The 21,479-nt window shown below is 46.4% G+C and overlaps 1 protein-coding gene across 1 annotated transcript; it reads right to left on the bottom strand.

Moving 5' to 3' along the window:
- Positions 1–296: 296 nt before the first annotated feature.
- On the bottom strand, positions 297–19,627 carry Stip1 (stress-induced phosphoprotein 1). Its single transcript, NM_016737.2, has 14 exons — positions 19,481–19,627; positions 15,097–15,306; positions 14,248–14,389; positions 13,764–13,905; positions 12,082–12,250; positions 8,709–8,835; positions 8,503–8,605; positions 8,229–8,349; positions 5,893–5,989; positions 4,916–5,040; positions 1,873–1,909; positions 1,628–1,731; positions 1,251–1,423; positions 297–772 (listed from the first exon to the last, which is right to left on the bottom strand). Exons 1-14 carry the CDS (start codon positions 19,487–19,489, stop codon positions 700–702), a joined length of 1,632 nt encoding a protein of 543 aa, NP_058017.1. The 5' UTR covers positions 19,490–19,627; the 3' UTR covers positions 297–699.
- Between the last annotated feature and the right edge of the window lie 1,852 nt (positions 19,628–21,479).

Below are 21,479 nucleotides of genomic sequence, written 5' to 3' on the forward strand. Positions count from 1 at the left end.
GCTGTTGTCAGTATTAGTCTCAGGCCTGCTTTCTGACCCACCTTGAGTCTAGGTTAGGTTCTAGTGTTGACCTAGCAGGTTCACTCTAAGACTGCACTGCACAGAACATCAACCCAAAGCTGATCAGAATGCAGGTAGGTCATCAGTTGTTGAGCGACACTTCCACCTAGTGGCCACCCTGACAAAGCAAACAGCTCACTCTTCAGCGACCTTTCTTTCAAGGCCATCAAGAAAAGGCTTTGTGTTGGCTTCCAATTCAGCACTACTGTGTCTTAAGAGAAGAAAGTCACTGGAGACCGTAGCAACATATAACCACGCCTGACTGGCTTCTTTATTGAGGAGGGACGTGGGTAAGAACAGGTGAAGACAGCTGGGACCCTAGGTTGGGAAGAACACCCTCCCCTCCCCGTATGCACCCACTGCCCCAAATAAAAAATAACCAACTATGGGGGAGCAGCCGAGACAGTGACGGGGAGGCTAGGACTGGGCAGGGAAGGACACTCGGATTGAGGGCAGCAGTGAAGAGACCATGCGTGTGCTGGGAGGGCCCGAGGTGGCGCTGGATGAGTCTGTCTTCCTTGTAGGCATGTATAAATATAAAGATAAGCCTTTCTTCTCCCCCCCTCTGCCCAGTGCTGCTCGCCACCTTCCCAGCTCGCCTTCCTCATTGGCGAAGGGAAGAGGGGGAAAAGCAAGTTATCACCGAATTGCGATGAGACCCACATCCATCAGCTTCTGGATCTTCTGCGCTATTACAGGATTCTTTAAGTGTCTAGGAGAAGAAGATACAGTTAACTGAACAAGTCTCCTTCCACCCAAGTTCCTCGGCTGCAGAGCATTCTCAAAGACCCTGCACATGCAAAAGTCCTTTTCACCAGACAGGACAGAAAGAACCTGCCTATGCTACTGTTTGTCTGCACAGCTGAAAGCCTAGCATAGTTGGCCTTCCCAACAGAAGCTTAGGCTATTAGACTAACAGAAAAAGCAAGCTCACAGGCTCTCTGTACCACCAGTATTTTCTGTTAAGATTGATAGGATTCAGGGCTAGAGATGGCCCAGTGGTTATTGATGGAGAGAGAACTCGGAGCACTTACTGCATCCACAGTGGCTCTCAACCCTCTGTATATCCAGTTCTAGAGGGTCTGACACCCTCTTCATACATACATGTAGGTAAAATGCTCAGGCACATAACCTCAAATCATACATTGAAAGAATGATAGAATTCCCTCTCACTTCCCCACTCAACTTACTCGCTCAGAGCCTGGGGGTCCTTTTGCATCTGCTCCAGGATGAGTCTCATGGCTGGGTCACTCATTATCTGCTGCACCTCAGGGTCAGCCATGGCCCGCCGCTTCACATCCTCAGGGCTATCATGTCTGTTGTACTGTGCCATCATACAGCGTTGGTAACCATCTGCTGCTTCCTGCATTCCAGAAAAGATCAAGGGAGGCAGGTCAACACTATTTGGCTCACTGCTTCAGCAGGTCCAAGATGACAGATCATTGACAAAGGGGAAAAAAAGAGAGACAAGAGAAACTGAAGCATTTGGGAAGGACATGAAGGACCAGAGAAAACACCCAAAGGAGAAACCAACGGGGATGTATGTTATAGGCCAACAGCAGCTTACCTTACAGCTGGAGTCCAGGTCTAACGCTTTTTGGTACACATCCATGGCTTTTGTATAGTCCTTCATGGCTTCCAGAGCAGCTGCTTTCCGTGTATAACCCTTGACTACAAACAGAACAGGTCAGACAGCAACTCAGTAGCTCCTGACTGCGATCCTCCCCTTCTGCCTACATGCTTCAAAGCCTTTAACCTTAATCATCTCTGGGGGCAAAAGCAGGGCCCAGGAGAAAAATGAAAAGCACTTACTGAAGGTTGGCTCTAGCTGGATGCACTCCTCACAGTCCTAGGGAGGAAGAAAGGGAAGTAATTAGGTTCCTTTCCCCCAAGGTGCACAGTGGCCAGCTACTATACCCTGACTCTGCTGGTCCTATCAAATCCAGGCCCCTGGGTTTCTGGAGAGCAACTTAAAAGGAGAAAGAGTTGGCCAGGCATGGTGGCACACGCCTTTAATCACAGCACTTGGGAGGCAGAGGGAGGTGAATTTCTGAGTTCAAGACCAGCCTGGCCTACAGAGTGAGTTCCAGGACAGCCAGAGCTACACAGAGAAACCTTGTCTCGAAAAACCAAAAAAGGAGAAAAAGAGTACCAGAAAGGACAGCTCCAGATAACCAACCCCTCCAAAGCTGGTCAACATGAATAGGTAGGGCACTTCTATCTGAGAACTAGCATACAAATAACACTAACTGCGCCTTAAGCCTTACACACTTTGGACAAGCAGCAGAAAAATTGAAACAAATCATCTGAGTTCCAGATCAGCCAGGATTCCATGAGACTTTCTTTTTTTTTTTTAAATTTTATGTAAGTACACTGTAGCTTTCTTCAGACACACCAGAAGAGGGCACCAGATCTCATTACAGATGGTTGTGAGACACCATGTGGTTGCTGAGATTTGAACTCAGGACCTCTGGCAGAAGAGCAGTCAGTGCTTTCAACCGCTGAGCCATCTCTCCAGCCCCTTACATGAGACTCAAAAAAAGACAAGTGCTATATTCATGAATCGATAGGTGCCTAGTGCAGGTATCAGAGGCTGCCTCTGGCCCAGATGGAGTGAATGCAGAAACTTGCATCCCAACTTGGGAGAGCCCAAGTTGGAAAACTCTACTTGCTCCCTCCTCTTGGAGCTTGAGAGGAAGCCCATGGAAGCGGAAGGGGAGGAACTGTGGAAGCCAGAGGGGTCAAAGATACCAGGAGACCACAGCCAGAGGAATTAGCAAAAAAGGGCTGATGAGGGTTCAAATGAACTGAAGTGGCGATCACAGAGCTTGCACGGGTCTGCAGTAGATCCTCTGCATACGTTATGGAGGTGGTTTGGTGTTTTAGGGAGTCTGGTTCTCTTGCCTGCTCTTGGGACTATTTTTCCTCCTACTGGGTTGCCTTGCCCAGCCTTGCCGTAGGGCTTGTGCCTGCTCTTACTCATCTTGTTGTGGCATGTTTGGTTGGTATCTTTTGGAGGCCTATTCTATTCTGTGGGGTGTCAATCTAGGGGGTAGGAGGGGAAGAAGCTACAGTTAGGATATATTATATGAGAGAACAATAAATAAAAAAGAAAAGCTTTTAGTCCCAGAGCTCTAGAGATAGAAGCAGGTAGATCTGTGTGAGTTCCAGGACAGCCAGTACTTCACAGAGAAGTCCTATCTTAAAACAAAACAAACCAACAAAGAAAACAGCCAAGGGGGAAAAAGGTTAAGAAAGGAAAGTTTTGAGCTGGGCGTGGTGGCCCACACCTTTAGTCCCAGCACTCTGAAGGCAGAGGCAGGTAGATTTCTGAGTTCGAGGCCAGCCTGGTCTACAAAGTGAGTTAGTTCCAGGACAGCCAGGGCTACACAGAGAAACCCTGTCTCAAAAAAAAAAAAAAAAAAAAAAAAAAAAAAAAAACAAACAAAAAGAAAGGAAAGTTTTGCTGCTACCTAAGCCAACCCTTGCCCCCCAAGGCTCCCACTGCCTTATAAGCTAATCAGGTTTTGCTGTGCCCTTGCAGCTCTAACTACAGTGATGTCATGTAGTGACAACTCTGAAATTTTGGTTTCCTTACAAACCTCAGAAATATTCTAAGAATGTGCTTTTGTTTTAATCCCAGGTGTGGGATGATGTGGGGCTGCTTTGGACTGTCCACAGCAGCTGACTATGATTTGCCTCATGTTCTAACAAAGGCGGGGTTTTATCAGCTGCAAATGGTTCTGGAACTGTGTGATGTTTGGAATTATGGGAACTTTTCAGAGGTATACGTAATACAAAAGCTAGGGCCCTGACAGGTGGGGTTGGTAGTTGTTCAGGGATACAGTTTGTTAGTAGTATGCCCAAGGATCTCTCTTCTCCCTCTATCCTTTCTACCCCATCTAGTGATGGGGTGGGTAGAATGGTGGGGATGACAATGATGATAAAGAGTGGGAAAAAGAACCCATATAGCAAGCCGAGCGTGGTGGCACACGCATTTAATCCCATAATCCCAGCACTTGGGAGGCAGAGGCAGGCGGATTTCTGAGGCCAGCCTGATCTACAAAGTGAGTTCCAGGACAGCCAGGGCTATACAGAAAAACCCTGTCTCGAAAAACCAAAAAAAGAAAAAGAAAAAAGAAAAAAAAGCCGGGCATGGCAGTACACATTGATAATCTCAGTGCAGGGGCTCAATGGCAGCAAGCAAAATCTCAGAACCGCGCCTACAGCAGTTGTGGAACAATCACCAGGTGTTTATAATGTTGTAGCTGCTGGCTAAAAACTTGTCACTCAAGAGGCTGAGGGACAAAAATTATGAGTTTGAAGCCAGTGTGGACTACATAAATGAAGTATTATGAAAACAGAAAAGGGGACTAGACATGATTCAACAGTTAAAAATACTTGCTCTTGCAAGGATCTGAGTTCAATTCCTAGCAACTACTTGTTAACTTGCAGCCATTCATAACTTATTCTAGGGAAGCCAATGCCCTCTTCTGGCCTCTGAGAATTCGAGGTTTCATATCTGGCACATGTGTACAAAGCAGGCAAAATACTCATACACATTTGAAAAATAATACAGAAGTGGAGAAAAATATTGAGGAAGACTGGGAGAAAAAGCTACACAGGAGCTACATAGGCTTACATAAGCTCAACCACTGACTTTTAAGGGCTCAGGGGTCAGACAGACACAGACCTCCAACTTCCCTCACACATTACTACTACTGTCAACTTAGAATCTTAATTAGAACATTAACCTGCAGAGGAGCGGACAAGAAAGAGGCTTGGCTCCCTGCAAAGGCTTGTAGCAACTCCAGGTCTCACCTCAAGTAACCCTATCAGAACTCCCAGGCCTCACCTTGAGTGCCAGCTGAAACTCCAGGAGCTTGGTGTAGCAGGCAGCTCGGTTGCTGTACAGTTTGGCATCTCTCGGGTTCCTTTTAATGGCTTCTGTATAGTGCTTCATGGCTTGGGGGTAGTCCCCTAGATAGTTATATACAAATGACTTCCATTAGCTCAGCTGGCTTCCACTGCAGCTGCTCAGGCTGCAGTCCTACCTCAATCTCCTGGGTACCATGTCTAGCTAGCTACGAATGATTTGCTTCTGCTATTTATCTGGCTTTTGAGAAAGGGTTTCTGTATAGATAGATCAGGCTAGCTTCAAACTCAAGAAATCCTCCTGCTTGGCATGGGCTACCCACCACCCAGCTGTTTCTGTTATTTTAAAACAGGGTTTCATTCTGTAACTAGGGGTTCTGGAACCCCCAATGATCTGCCTGTCTCAGTCTCCCAATTATTGGAATTACACCTATAAACCCTCACACCAGGGTAAGCTTGGTTATGAACAGCTTACCTAATGTAGTCAATATATTAGACTCAAACCCAATTACCACACACACACACACACACACACACACACACACACAGAGGATTTTTGTTGTTTTTGAGACAGGGTCTCACTAAATACCATCAATTGGCCTGAATTCTTTTTTGTAGACAAACCTGGAAAACCCTGCCTCTGGAGTTCCTGCCTCAGTCCAAGTACTAGGATTAAAAACGTAAGCACCTCCCTCCCAAAATTGGCAGGGTGGTAGTAGTACATGTCTTTAATCCCAACACTCAGGAGGCAGAGGCAGATGGATCTGAGTTCTAGGACAGTCAGTGCTACACAGAGAAACCCTACCAAAAATCAATACCCTCCCAACAAGCCACAACATTCAGCAAAAAGAAAATTTGTGATAGCCAAAAACCCCCCTTCCCTCTCCTGCAAAGTGTTCCTTGCACGCAGGCACAGGAAGCCCACGTCAGAACGGAGGTTCCTGGACAGCGCTGTACCTTTCTGGAAGCATTCGTTGCCCTTGTTCTTCTCCTCCAAAGCCAAGTCAGGGTTGATATAAGCCAAGCGCTCCTGTTCCTTCAGAATTTTCTCTGCCTAAAACAAACAAAAAAATAAAAAAAAATTATTAGCACAGTAATTTAAACATCTAAACACCAACTTTTTTTATTTTTTTTCCCTCGAGACAGGGTTTCTCTGTGTAGCCCTGGCTGTCCTAGAACTCACTCTGTAGACCAAGCTGGCCTCGAACTCAGAAATCCACCTGCCTCTGTCTCTCAAGTGCTGGGATTAAAGGCATGCACCTGGCAAACCAAAACTTTTTCTATATTTATTTATGTGTGTATGTGCACTTGTACACTCAGTGCCTATGGGGAAATCAGAGACAACTTGAGGTGCTTCTCTTTAAGTTCCCTAGAACACGAGTTCTGTGAATTGAACTCAGGTTGTCAGGCTTGGTGGCAAGCACCTAACCTAATTAGGGTGGCTCCTAATTAGGATTAGGAGTTTCAGAGCTAGAACAAGATTTTCATCTCATTCTTGGGCTGAAGATATTGCTTAGTAGATATAGGTACCACAAAATATCTATTTAAAAAACATTCTTAAGCCGGGCGTGGTGGCGCACGCCTCTAATCCCAGCACTCGGGAGGCAGAGGCAGGTGGATCTCTGAGTTCGAGGCCAACCTGGTCTACAAAGTGAGTTCCAGGACAACCAGGACTATACAGAGAAACCCTGTCTTGAAAAACCAAAACCAAAACCCAAACCAACCAAAACAAAACAAAAAAAAAAACATTCTTTCCTTATCCAGGTACACTGTAAAAGCAGAATAGAACTTGCGCACATATGCCTCAAAACCACGCCCTTAGGTTGGGGATGTAGCTTAGGTGGTAGGGTTGCTTGTTTAACATACACAAGGACCTACATGCAATCACCAGTACTGAACAACTCTACTGTGGCAGACTACTCCTGTGATCTAAGCTGTTACAAGGTAGAGGGATGTTGGCAGAAGTATAAGAAGTTTAAGGTCATGGAAGGCCAACTTAGGCTTTGCAACTTTGACCTCCATACCTACACTGTGGCACATACCCAATCCAAACAAATAAATGTATAAAATATAAAAAAACAAGAGAAACAAGTAAAACATAGCACAATATTTTTGGAGTTAGTGAGGAACTGCTTGGGACTCCTCACTATGCTACCCAGGTTGTTTTTAAACTACACCACAGAGCTCTATATTACAGAGACGCTCAGAATAGTCCTGTCCTACAATACTGAGCCAGACAAATCACTCCGTAAAATTACTCCCTGTGATGGCTTGAATAACAATGACCCCATAGGCGGGCATGGTGGCTCACACCTTTAATCCCAACACTTGGGAGTCAAGGCTAGCCTGTCTGAGTTCCAGGACAGCCAGGGCTATAGAAAAACAAAAAAACCCTGTCTTGAAAAACAAAAGACAAAAGAATGACCCCATAGTCTCAAATATTTGAATGCTTAGTTGTAGGGGTGGGGGAATATATGGGCTATGGAATTATTAAAGCAAGTGTGTAACTGTGTTCGGACTTTGAGGTTTCAAAAACCCATGCCAGGATTAGTTTCTCTGTATCTACAAATCTGGATGTATCTCTCTGCTACTACAGTGCCTATGTGCCTACACCATGCTCCCCATAATGATAAAAAACTAAACCTCTGAAACTTCTCGCAAGCCCCTCAATGAAATGTTTTCTCTTGCTGGGCATGGGAGGTAGGGACAGGTGGATCTCTGCGAGTTCAAGGTTAAGACTGGCCTACATATAACTCCAGGATAGCCAGGGCAGTTATACAGATAAACCCTGCTCAAAAACAAAACAAAAAGAACAAAAAAGCCGGGCGGTGGTGGTGCACGCCTTTAATCCCAGCACTCGGGAGGCAGAGGCAGGCAGATTTCTGAGTTCGAGCCCAGCCTGGTCTACAGAGTGAGTTCCAGGACAGCCAGGGCTACACAGAGAAACCCTGTCTCGAAAAACCAAAAAAACCAAAAACAAAAAAACAAAAAATTCTCTTGTAAGAGAAGATCTGCCTTGGTCAGCAAAGAAAGAAAGAAAAGAAGAAAAAGAAAAAGTTGCCTTGGATATGCTGTCTCTTCATAGCAACAGAGGATTGAGTACAAGACACTCCACTCCATTATTTATTACAAATGGTATACCAACCACTCTGGCTATCAAAATAATGAGACCGGGCATTGTGGTCCAAGCCTATAATTCCAGCATTCAGACAGATGGATTACTCTGAGTTCCAGGCCAGCCTTGTCTATACAGTTTCAGGATACCCAGGGCTACATAATCTTTTCAGACCCACCTGCTGGCACTTCTTGAGCACATCTGGGGTTCGGTGCTCTGCTAGAGACTTGTTGTAGAAATGTATAGCATCCTTGTACTTTTCTTCTTTGAAATAGGAATTGCCAATTCGGGCATAAGCTCTGAAGAAGACAAGAGGGAAAAGGCAGAGTCAGAAACAAGGTCAACCATTGAAGAAAATACAAACTGATTCTAAACAAAGCTGGCTCAGCAGCCTGGAGACCCGGCTCTCAACAAGGGTTTCAGGCCCCAGCGTGGTGGGTTCAGTGGCATACTTGGCGATCTGCCGGTAGTCCTCTCGGTTCTCTCTGCCCACTTCAATGGCCTTCTCACAGAGCTCCCGGCATTTGTTATAGTCGCCCTTCTCAAAGTGCACAGCTGCCACGAAGAAGGGTGAGAAACAGACAAGTCAACAGGCCTGGTTTCTTTCTTTTCTCAAGAGTGCCTAACAGCTCTCTCACCCCTGGTTTCTAAGCCTCACCTGCTTGATTAGTTATGTAGGTCATGTTGGTAGGGTCCAGTTCCTTGGCTCTGTCATAATGCTTCAGGGCCTTGTCAAAATCTTTCTTCTTGTAGGCATCATTTCCCAGCTCCTTCTCTTTCAGTGCCTAGATGGAGATGGAAAGGTGAGTGCTTCACTCCCATACGGCAGCAGCCACAGCAGCACAGTACATGCTGTCTGTCACAGGTATCCATTAGCATGTGCCACCAGCATTACAAGGAAGGTAGGCAGGCCTCTTCCTACACTAGACAGAGTCAAGTGAGCCAGGGCTCAAGGGTACTTTTTTTTTTTTCATTTCCAGACTGACTCCTTTTCCCATCTACTCTCTTGGATCTTTACCAGGCAGCAGAGGGCTTCTCTGAGGGAGAGAAAATCCTCTCAACTCAAAGCAACTACAGATGATATAATTTGGTGGCAGGTTTTTATGAGAGGCAGTCACAAGCGGGCTGTTGTGGCTGTCTTGAGATCTTAGCTGTTAGGGAACAGCAGGCACAGTACGAGGATCAGAAAGGGCCAAAGGAACAGGAGGAGTCTTCAGAACCGCTCTCTCCACCCACACGGAGGGCCTTTTTCCAGCTGAGACACCCTGAGCAACCAACACTCACCCATTTAAGGGTACTAAATTTGGCAACAATCTGCTGTTCCTGACTATGAGGGGAAACACAATTCTTTAGGCACATGTCTCTTGCTCTGGAAGAGCGTTGCCAAGTGGACACCCACCTGAAACCACATCCAATCAGGAGGCCAAAGCCTCAGGACTAATGCAGACAGCACACCCTGATCATGGCAGGGCCTACTACCCCTCACAGTTTTATCGGTTCTACTCAGTGTTCATGCTGGCAGCACATGCGGAGGGTCGACTGAGGGTCTACTACTACTGCAGCAGCACTCCCAACATTCCAACATCACTAGGAAACAGCTTGTAAAGAACATCCTTCTCAAACACACACTCACAAACAAAAAGACCAAGGGTCTCCCTGGGCAACACAAACCTCCTATAACCACAGTAATTCTTTCTGATGTATCATATATATAATATATATATATATATATATATATATATATATATATATATATATATATATATAGTGGTTCACAACTGTTCATTCTTTTGGTTTTTCAAGACAGGGTTTCTCTATGTAGCCCAGGCTATCCTGGAACTCACTTTGTAGACCAGGCTGGCCTGGAACTCAGAGATCCACCTGCCTCTGCCTCCCGAGTGCTGGGATTAATTAAAGGCGTGCGCCACAACTGTTCATTCTTAATTCCAGTCCCAGAGGATCTGACACCTCCCTTACCTCCATGGGTACTGGCATCCATGTGGTACAGATACATACATGCAGGAAAAACACTCTAAATACACATTAATTTTTTAGGGGATGTGGGGTGGTATTCAAGACAGGGTATCTCTGTGTAGTCCAGACTGGCCTCAACCTCAAGAGATCTTCCTGTCTCTGCTTATCAAGTGCTGGGATTAAAGGCATGCACCACTACTATCTGACCAAAAACCAAAAAAAATTGTTGCTACAATTTTTTTTTTTGGTTTTTCGAGACAGGGTTTCTCTGTATAGCCCTGAAAATTTTTTTCTTTGTTGCTGTTTATTTTGGTTCTAGGGGACACCATTTCTCTGTGTAGCCCTGGAACTTACTCTGTGGAACAGAATGGCCTTGAATTCAGAGATCTGCCTGCCTGCCTCTGCCTCCCAAGTGTTGGGATTAAAGATGTGTGCCACCACTGCCCAGCTATGGAGGCAAGAGCAGGTGATCTTTGAGGCCAACATGATCTATAGAGCAAGTTCTCAGATACCCCACACCCATACAGAGAAACTATTGGAAAAAAAACTTACTTTAAATTTTTATTTTTATAACTTTTTTATTTTATTTATTTTAGGTGACTGAGAAGATGGCTCAGCAGTCAGGACCACTCTCTGCTCTTCCAGAGAACCAATTCCCAGCACCACATGACAGTTCACAGCTGTCTATACTTCAAGATCTGACACCCTCACTCAAGACATGCACGCAGGCAAAACAGCAATGCAGACATTAAAACATTTTTGTGTATGAGTGTTTTGCATGCACATGTCTGCATACTATTGCATATGCTTGCATGCATGTCTGATGCCCAGAGAGGACAGAAGAGGGCATCTCATTCCCTGTATCTGGAGTTACCAATGGTCGTGCTGGGAATCAGAACTGGATCCTTTGGAAGAACAACTGCTGGCATCCTTCTAAGCTCTCTCCTTCTACCATGTCGATCTCAATGATGTTAAGCTTAGCAGCAAATGCTTTTTCCTCACTGACCCTCTGATGTATTTATTTTAACTTATTTTTTTTTCCTTTCAGGCACTATTGCCCAGGTGGGACTCAAAGCTTCTGTGGTATTGAATAGGTATGACCCCTACAGATTCATGTGTTTAAATGCCTGGCCACAGGGATTGGCACTACTAGGAGGTGTGGCCTTGTTAGAGGAAGTGTGTCACTGTGGAGGTGGCGCTTTGAGGTCTTAATATGCCCAAGTTCTGCCCAGTGTGAAACACGCAGTCTCCTTCTTTTTTTTTTTTTTTTTTTAAAGATTTATTTTTATTCATTATATGTGAGTACACCGTAGCTGTCTTCAGACACTCCAGAAGAGGGCGTCAGATCTCATTATGGATGGTGTGAGCCACCATGTGGTTGCTGGGATTTGAACTCTGGACCTTTGGAAGAGCAGTCGGGTGCTCTTACCCACTGAGCCATCTCACCAGCCCCCCAGTCTCGTTCTAACTGCCTTCAGATCAAGATGTCAAAGTGTTGGCTCCTCCTGTATCATGTCTGCCTGCATGCTGCTGTGTCTATCATAATGGATGAAACCTCTCAAACGGCAAGCCAGCCCCAATTAAATGCCTGTCTTTTATAAGAGCTGCCAAAGTCAAAGTCATGATGTCTCTTCACAGCAATGGAAACACAAACTAAGACAAATGTGGTGCACAAAAATAAGGGGCAAAACACTCGCACACATAAAGTAAAAATAAAGCACGCACCTTTAATCCCAGTATCTGGGAGGCAGAAGCAGATAGATCTCTGAGTTTAAGGTCCTATCTCAACACTAAGAAGCAACCAAATAAAACATAAAAATGACTGATCCCAGCAGTCGAGGGCTCATCCTAAGTTTAAGTTTAAGGCCGATCTGAGGCGCAGGATGAAGCTGTCCCTTTAAGTGTCAGACCCAGGGCTCCCTGCATTCTAGGCAGGCATTCCACAGGTTAAGGTACCCCTAGCTCCAAATCATTCCTCAGCTACAGTCTGCAGACACGCCTATTTAACACTGGCAATCTGTAAATGTGTGACGGTTTAGAGGAGAAAAAACAAAGACCTGTTTCTTATTCTCTGGAAGATCTTCTTCCATTGGTTCTGGCTTGGGCTCCTTTTTGGGAGGAGGTGGGGGTGGGGGTGTTGCTGCCTCTTCCTCTTCATCCATGCTGCCCAGATCAACCCCAAGGAGGACACTCAGAGTAGTCATCACCCGGGGATCCTGTAGTTTCCTAGATTGATCATAAGAAAATGGGCTGAAGAAATGGCTCTACAGTTAAGGCATACTGTTCTTTTTTTGTTTGTTTGTTTTTTCTCTGTGTAGCCCTGGTTGTCTTGGAACTCACTCTGTAGACCAGGCTGAGAAACCCTCCTGCCTCTGCCTCCCAAGTGCTGGGATTAAAGGTGTGGGCTACCACCACCCAGCAGGCATACTGTTCTTACATAGACTCAGGTTCGGTTCCCAGCCCTCAGGCTTGGAAACTCCCAACCTCCTGAAACTCAAGCTCAAGGAGATCCAACAGCGCTGGTCTCCTCAGGCACCTGAACTCACAAGCACATCATATAACTTAAAATATAAAAACTAAAATTTCAAGCCATGAGTAGTAGTGTACACCTTTATTCCTAGCACTTTGGAGGCAGGCAGACCTCTTAAATTCAAGGCCAGCCTGGTCTATAGAGGGACTTCAAGGCCAACACAGAAAAACTGTTTCCGAATAAGTAAAAGTTAAAATAAGTAAGTGAGGGCTGGGCGTGGTGGAGCACGCCTTTAATCCCAGCACTTGGGAGGCAGAGGCAGGCGGATTTCTGAGTTCCAGGCCAGCCAGGGAGTGATAGTGAGTTTCAGGACAGCCAGGGCTACATAGAGAAACTGTCTCTGTCTCTGTCTCTCTCTCTCACACACACACACACACACACACACACACACACACACACACAAAGTAAGTAAATAAATATTTTCAAAGAGAAATGAAGGCTTGGAGAGATGCCTCAAAAAAATTAAAAGCCAAGCAATAGTGGCGCACGCCTGTAATCCCAGTACTTGGGAGGCAAAGGCAGGCAGATTTCTGAGTTTGAGGCCAGCCTGGTCTACAGAGTGAGTTCCAGGACAGTCAGGGCTACACAGAGAAACCCTGTCTCAAACAAACAAACAAACAAACAAACAAACAAACAAAAAGAAAGAAAAAAGAATCCTGTGGCTCTCTCATAAGGGCCAGAGTTCAGATCTTAGCACCCATATCAGGTAGTTCAAACACTAACTCCGGATGTAAGATAGGGGAAAACAAAAACAAAAACTTTAAAAAAGGTAATCAAGCCAGCTATGATGGTGCATCCCTTTATTTCAGGCGGAGGTTGATGGGGCTGTGAGGCTGGACTGATATACATAGTGAGTTCCAGAATAGCCAGGGTAATTCAGAAAAACTCTCAAAAAACATAAGAACAAAAAGCAAGAAAATCATCGAAGTAGCTGGACTTAGAGATGTGTACTACTAATGCTGGCTGCTACAACTGCTCCTTACCTTGGCACTCATTAACAGATTCCTATACCTGGATGATCCTTACCTACTAACAGGAGTACAAGCTCAGAGATGGCATTTGCCTAGCATGGGCAAGATTGGAAGTAACACTCCTGAATGTCTTGCTATTACAAGCTGACCAACTTTTCTTTTTTACAAATGCAATTACAAAACCTATCCTCCTCAGTGGCCCACATCAGAGAGCTTCTGTCCTGCGGCCTGTACTCACGTGCCCAGGTCTGACGGCTTGTTCTGCAGCTGTTCTATGAGCTCCCTGTAGGTGGGGTCACTGAGCAGCGACCTTGTCCTGGGGTCGTTTTCCAACTTTTGGTATAGATTAGGCAAGTTGAATGGATTCATGAATTTCCTCTCTGTCCAAATGAAAGACAGTACAGTAGTATGAAATATTAACTTGAGTCTTCATGACAAACATAGCCCACCTACCACATACCTTCACTTTGGGGAGGACAGCACTGTTTTAAAAATTAATCCAGCCGGGCGTGGTGGCGCACGCCTTTAATCCCAGCACTCGGGAGGCAGAGGCAGGCGAATTTCTGAGTTCGAGGCCAGCCTGGTCTACAAAGTGAGCTCCAGGACAGCCAGGGCTATACAGAGAAACCCTGTCTCGAAAAACCAAAAAACCCAAAAAAAAAAAAAAAAAAAAAAAAATTAATCCTACTAAATAAAAAAGGGAATGCTGAATGAATACCCACCTGCCAACCTGGCCTCCATGTTCTGCAAGCCCTCCTTAAGCTGGAGATTATTGGCTTCATGTTTTAAACCTTCTTCATAGGTTCGTTTGGCTTCCTCAAACCGGTTTAGGAATTCAAGGGCTGCTGCTTTTCTTGAATAACCCTGAACAGCCCCAAAATTACAGTCAATAGAGGTCACACAGAAGTAAATTCAGATCAATTCAAAGAGCCTATTAGGGTTTTGTTTTTATTCATTTAATGCACAAGGGTGTTCTCCTGTATGTGTACCATATGTATGCATGGTGTCTACAAAGCCAGAAGATGGCACTGGGGTGCCTGAGACTGGAGTTAAAGACACCACGTGGATGCTGAAAAAATTATACCCAGATCCTCTGGAAGAGCTACCAGTGTTGTTCCCAAAGGATTTGTCTCACCAGCCCTCCTTTTTATCCTAAGACAGGGTCTCATGTAGCTAAGGTGGCTTCAAATTCCACCTATCTCTACTTTCCAAGTGTTGGGATTGAAGGTATAAGCTAAACTGGGCAGTGGTGGCACACGCCTTTAATCCCAGCACTCGGGAGGCAGAGGCAGGCGGATTTCTGAGTTTGAGGCCAGCCTGGTCTACAGAGTGAGTTCCAGGACAGCCAGGGCTACACAGAGAAACCCTGTCTCGGAAAAACAAAAACAAAACAAAAAACCTGTTTTACAATCGATGGCAACAAACTTGAAGTAAGTGTTCCCTTCAAGGGGTGCCAGGGTAGGCTGGCCGGCCAAAAGGAGCAACCTATAGTCAGGACAGGAGGACCTACTAATTAGGAACTACAGACAAGATCCTTAGGAAACTGTACAGAGCAGAACTCTTCAGCTTACCTTGCCCCAGTCAGGCTTCAGGTCAACAGTCTTGCAGCCGTCCTCATAGGCCTTCTGGTAGTCTCCTTTCTTGGCGTAGGCTGCAGAGCGATTGCTGTAGAGCACATGGTTCTGGGGATCTAGTTTAATTGCCTCAGAGTAGCACTGTAAGGCATCATCAATGTTCCCAGCACTCAGGGCCTTATTGCCCTTCTCCTTTAGCTCATTCACCTGAGGAGGAAAGGCAGGCATCAATACAGCTTCACCCTACAGAACTGATTTCTCTCCCCTAGGGTGTTAGATTTTACTTATTCTTCCAAAGTATCAGCTAGTTGGCTGCTACTGATCAATAAGAGAAAAATGCTAATCTATCCATGTTCTTCTACACCTCTAGAAACTAGCAGAGAGAAAAACAAAAACAAAGCAGAGGCATGCTCAGATACATGACTGACCGGACACATGGTGGCACACACCTACACTCCCAGTACTCAGAAGGCTCAGGCTGAAGGAATCTGAGTTCCAAGTTATATAGAAACAGGGCCCTAATTAAATGTCTCAGTGTGATTTAAAAAAAAAAAAAAAAAAAAAGGGGCTGGAGAGATGGCTCAGCGGGTAAGAGCACTGACTGCTCTTCCAAAGATCCTGAGTTTAAATCCCAGCAACCACATGGTGGCTTAAAACCATCCTTAATGACATCTGACGCCCTCTCCTAGTGTGCCTGAAGACAGCTACAGTGTACTTACATATAAAAATAAATAGTAAATAAATATTAAAACAAAACAAAGAAGAAAAACAAACAAACAAAAAACCCTCAGGCCTGACAATCTAAGTTAGATACTGGACAGCAAAGGATGAAAAAGAACCAACCCCACCAAGTTAACCTCTAACAGCCATATGTGCACACCTGCATTCGCCCATCATGCCCTTAAGTCCTAGAAGCTTCAGAATAAGAGGATCCTGTTCTTCCATGCTCATTGTGGCTCTACTGCCATTTCCCATTATCAGCAAGAGCCAAAAAGTACTTACTGTGCTGACCCTTAAGGGTAGAGTTAGTCCCCACCAATGTTAGTCCCCATCCACTCATGATGTTATCAGGAAGTGGGTAAGAGGATGAAGACAAATATCATCTAATCCCATTCTCTCCATTTCCAAGAAGCTTCATAAAGTAAAGGAGGCTTGGGCTGGAGAGATGGCTTAGTGGTTAAAAGAACTGACTGCTCGTCTGAAGGTTGAGTTCAAATCCCAGCAACCACATGGTGGCTCACAACCATCCGTAATGAGATCTGATGCCCACTTCTGGTGTGTCTGAAGACAGCTACAGTGTACTTACATATAGTAAATAAATAAATCTTTTAAAAAAGTGAAAGAGACTTTGTCTAAGAGTACTGACTTTCCTTTCCCATAGTCAAAGCCACACCCCTAGTCTTTTGCCCCCTCCCCTTTTTAACACTTTGTGATAGGGTCTCAGTTGAATTTAGAAGGCTAGCCTTGAACATGAGATGAGATCTTCCTGTTCTGATCTCCCACTAGCTGAGATTAGAGGTCTAGTTGCTTTTCTTTTCATTATCTGTGTGTGTGTGTGTGTAAAGGGTTTTTCTTAGCTCTGTTGACCTACAGAAGGTCAAGAACGTCACACTGCAGAGCAGTAGTAGCCTATGCCTTGGGAGGCAGAGGCACACAATCTGAGTTCCAGGATACCTAGGGCTACATAAAAACTCAAATCTCCAAAGGAAAAAACAACAAACAACTCAAACAACCGGACATAAGGTACCTATGGAAAAACAGCTTCACAGCACCACCACCACCACCGCAGATTTTCCAAGACGGGTTTCTGCATAGCCCTGGCTGTCCTTGAACTCAGGGATCTGCCTGCTTCTGCCACCCAAGTGCTCGGATTAAAACTACCACAGACTCACCGCTCCCTTTTAAAGCCAAGAATAGAGTGAACATGAGTAGGATGTTACTTATGTTATTGGGATGGGCATGTAGCTCACTTGATAGCCCAAGCACCAGGTTGGACCCCAGCACCAAGCACAGTGGCATATACCTATTATTTCAGGATTTATGAGGTGGAAGAAGGAGATTGCTGTAGTGAAATTATTACAGCACCTATTATGGAATGATCATCTACTCATGATTCAGAAGACTGACATAGAATGTACTTCTTGCAAATGCGTTTAGAATCCCAAGGTACACCAATTAGAAACTTTCACAGAACAGAGGTCCCAATGCACATGTAAGCTGGCTTTTCTCTGCAATCTCAACACTTAGGAAGAGGCAGCGGACCCTATTCTCAGCAAAGGAGGATGACATGCAGGAGAGATAAAGGAACAGACAGGAAACTGCCAATATGACATTCCTTTACAGGAAGGTCAAGGGAGAAAAAGAGTACACAGTACACAAATATTCATCTTTGAGCTGGGCAGTGGTGGCAGAGGCAGGTAGAGTTCTGAGTTCAAGGCCAGTGTGGCCTACAGAGTTATTTCCAGGATAGCCAGGGCTACACAGAGAAACCCTGTCTTGAAAACAAACAAACAAACAAAAAAAAACCCCTCGTCTTTGTTTGCAGTTAGGATCTCTTTATGTAGCTATAGCTGACCTGTAACTCCACTATATAGACAAAGCTGTCTATCTGTCTGCCTCTGCCTTCCAAGTGTTGGGATTGAAGATCTGTGCCACCACACCGGGCATTAGAAATAATGTTTTGGGATTTTTTAAGACAGGGTCTCACTATACAACTCTGGTGGTCCACTTACTTACTCAGAGATCAGCCTGCCTCTGCCTCATTGAGTGCACCATCATGCCTAGCAAAATTAAATCTTAAAATATAAACTATGTGTCACTGTAGGAGTTACCTGGAATTCTACTCTTCAAATGTACAATTTTCCAGACAGGGTTTCTCTGTATAACCCTAGCTGTCCTGGAACTCTCTGTAGACCAGGCTCTCCTCAAACTCAGAAATCCACCTGCCTCTGCCTCCCAAGTGCTGGGATTAAAGGCTTACTTATGCCACCACCACCTGGCTCAAATGTACAATTTCCAATATTCAAACGCATTTGTGTATATGCTAGTGCATGGGGCAGACATTGGAAGTCAGGGTCTTCCTCCAACACTCTCCACCTTACTCTGAGACAGAATCTCAATGAATCTGGAGCTCACAGACAGGCCTGAGATGCTCGGGTCTCCCCTCCCCTCACCGATTTAGTGGGTAAAGGCAATCGGAACCCAGGCCTTCATCCTTAGACATCAAACGCTGAACCAACTGAGCCATCTCTAAGCCCAACGCTCAAATTTGTCATCTTACTGTAAGTTTGCAGTCCACAGGAACACTTGCACACTTGTATAATGGCTGGCAGGATTTTTCCCCACTGAGGAGGGTGGGGAGGATGGACGGGGTAGACCATAGCTCTAAATTCAGGCCCTGTGTTTGATCCCTAGTGCCACACAATGAATGAATGAATGATAATGAAAAACAACCTCTTTTTGTTGTAACAGAGCAAGGTGTTACTCATACCAAAAAAGCGTCTCTCTTGTCCGTACTGCAGTTACAGTTTAATTACTCCAAGGGTACAGAAAGTTGATTAACCTCTCCATTTAGTCTTATTAACAAGGTGAGAGGCCCCACGGTCCCTCACAGTGACTATTCCAGAACAAAAGGTTTTACTTTATACATCACAGTAAAAGTAGTAGTAAGCTGTGCTCTTTTTGTATGTGTGTGTTTGGATGAATCACAACGGTTCAATGACAGCTTCCAAGGTAACAAAACCTCTCCAGGCCTCAGATGCAGGCCACTGTAGCCTGAGCTAAATCACCAAGGTAAGGACGGCAGGTTTCCCTCTGTGCCCCAGATCAGATGCTGAGCGGTAGAGACAGGGACTTCTAGCTCCTCACTATCGGCTCACAACTGTCTAAAACCACTAAATCCTGTGTAATCGGGAACGGAATTTCCAAGGGTCGGATACTCAGTCACCCCACAGTCACTACGAAAAGTGGGGGGAGGGGCGACATATGTATGCCTCAGGGAGCCCTGGTGACACTGTCCGCGCCCGCCTTCTCTGCAGTCGCGCGGGTCCTTTTCCCGGGCGCACACAGATGCCGTGTACCCCGAAGGCTGCTGGGGTGATCGGTCACCGGATCCCTCCAAGTTCGCAGCGGCCGACAGGGGCCTCTCCGCGCTGAGGAGGCCCGGCCCCCAGAAGCTTCGGGGCCCGGCCGCGGCCAGGCCTGTTCCCGCTCCACTCGGCGGGTCGCGGGGGCGACGGGCGCTCGCCATTCTCCCCTCACACGCCCGACCGCGGCTCTCACGCCCGCGCCTCGGCCGCCCGACCCGGCCCCCCAACCACTCGCTTCTCCCCGCCAACAGGCCTGCGCTGCCCCGGGGCCCCGGCCGCCCCTCCCCCTTCACCTGCTCCATAGCCTGGCCCGGAACCCCGTTGAATCGAATTCGTCCGCTCCGCGTTCCCAACCGCACGCGCCGCCTTCTGGAACCTACTAGAAGCTGCCGGGACCCCCAGGTTACCGCCCCTTCCTCGCCTGCTCACTGGTTGAACACGTCCAGGAGGCTCTGCTCGCCCCTTTTATAGGCTTAAAGTTCAGTCAATCATCGTGACTTCTCTTTCATTGGTTTTTTACGGGTCTTCTCTTCAGCCCTGCCTCCTCTGCACCTCCGGATTGGACACTCCGCGGCAAGTCCCGCCTATTTCAGGGCTAGGCTAACTGAGGGAGGAGCGGGTCTTGACGACACGGATTGGTTGGTTAGTCCGTCAATTGTAGCTGGCCTGGCCGCACCCATTGGTCCTGTTCTTTCTGGAAATTTCCACAACTCTCATTGGGCTGAAGGACTCCTAGACGGAACCGCCTTTCAGAGGAAACATTCAATTGGGTGGATGGGTGGGGAAAAAAAAAAATTTGGCCATTCCTGGCGCTGATTGGTTTATGCCGCTGCCCTGTAAGGGGGTGCTCGGCTGGCTGGTGGTTCGTGGGGAGTCGAGCATCTGGCCCGGTGTCGCCTAGGCTTTAACTACAGCGTTACAAGCTGTTTTCCCTGAGTCTGAGACTGTTGGCCCGCGCTTCCTCGCATCCTGACTATTAGGCCCGGAATGTACCCAAAATATTGCGGGCTATGACGGGCCTGCGTTGAATGTTCCCAAAATGCTGCGGGCCACGACAGGCCTCCGCTTTTCCGGCAGTGTCCTGGCGGACCGGCTGCTTGGCCCTTACTCTCTGAACTCAGCTGCAAGCTTTGGTCACCATGGCCTGCCAGCAGAAATGCTACTTGGGTTGCAGGCTTAGCGTGTAGCTTATGGAACGACAGAGACTGATGATCAGGGGTCTGGACAGGATTTGTATAAGGAACGTGGGCTGTGCGGTGCCATGTCTGTGCCAGTAGCACCAATGCATACCCTCTCCATCCGGTTACCCCTTATCTGTTCACTTATGCCTACCTAGTTCTTTCTCCTGCCTCACTTAAGATCGGAGGAAATGAGCGGTGGTGGCATACAGCACGCAGGAAGCAGAGGCAGGTGTATCTCTTAAGCTAGCCTGATCTACATAGTGAGGTCCAGGACAGCCAGAGCTATCCATACCAGAACTATATAGTGAGACCCTGTCTCAAGAGAGAGGGAGAGGGAAGAGGCAGAGTGCTGAAATTACAGGTGTGAGCCAAATGTGGCAAGAGTACTTTTTGGGTGACTGGAGATAGAAACAAAGGTCTTGTCTGTGCTACACAAGCCCTCTACCCATGAGCCTCCAACCTTCTGTTTGACAAAAAGAAAATACAAAGGTTAGGTTTTTTGGTTGTTTTTTTTTTTTTTTTTTTTTTTTAATTACAAAAGGCATGTATACAAAGTGCATGATTAAGCCAGGCATGATGGAGTGGACCTTTAATCCCGCACTGGGATGGGGGCTGGGGGTTAGGTAGATCTGTGTGAGTTGGAGGCCAGCCTGGACTACAAAATGAGTTCCACGACAGCCAGGGTTCTGTTACACTGAGAAACCCAGCCTGGAAAAAAACAAAGACACCACCACCAACAAAAAAAGTGCATGACTGCAATCCCAAATTTTGGGAGTTGGAAAAGGGAGGGAGATCAGAATTCAAGGCCAGCCTGAGCAAATGAAGAAAAAAAAATGGAAGGAAGGGGAAGGGAAGGGCTTGAGATGGCTTGAAAATGTGGTAAAGGGTGTTTATTCCCCAACCAAGCAAGCCAGGCAACCTGAGTTTGAGTCCTTGAACACACACAACAGAGATATATCACCACTTCAAGGCCGACAATGCTTCCCCCCCCCCGCCCCCCCCCCCGACATGTTTTTTCTGTGTAGCCCTGGCTGTCCTGGAGCTCACTCTGTAGACCAGGCTGGCCTTGACTCAGAAATCCGCCTGCCTCTGCCTCCCAAATGCTGGGATT

The sequence above is a fragment of the Mus musculus genome, chromosome 19 (assembly GCF_000001635.26).
Source record: "Mus musculus strain C57BL/6J chromosome 19, GRCm38.p6 C57BL/6J".
Classification (NCBI taxonomy): Eukaryota; Metazoa; Chordata; class Mammalia; order Rodentia; family Muridae; genus Mus; species Mus musculus.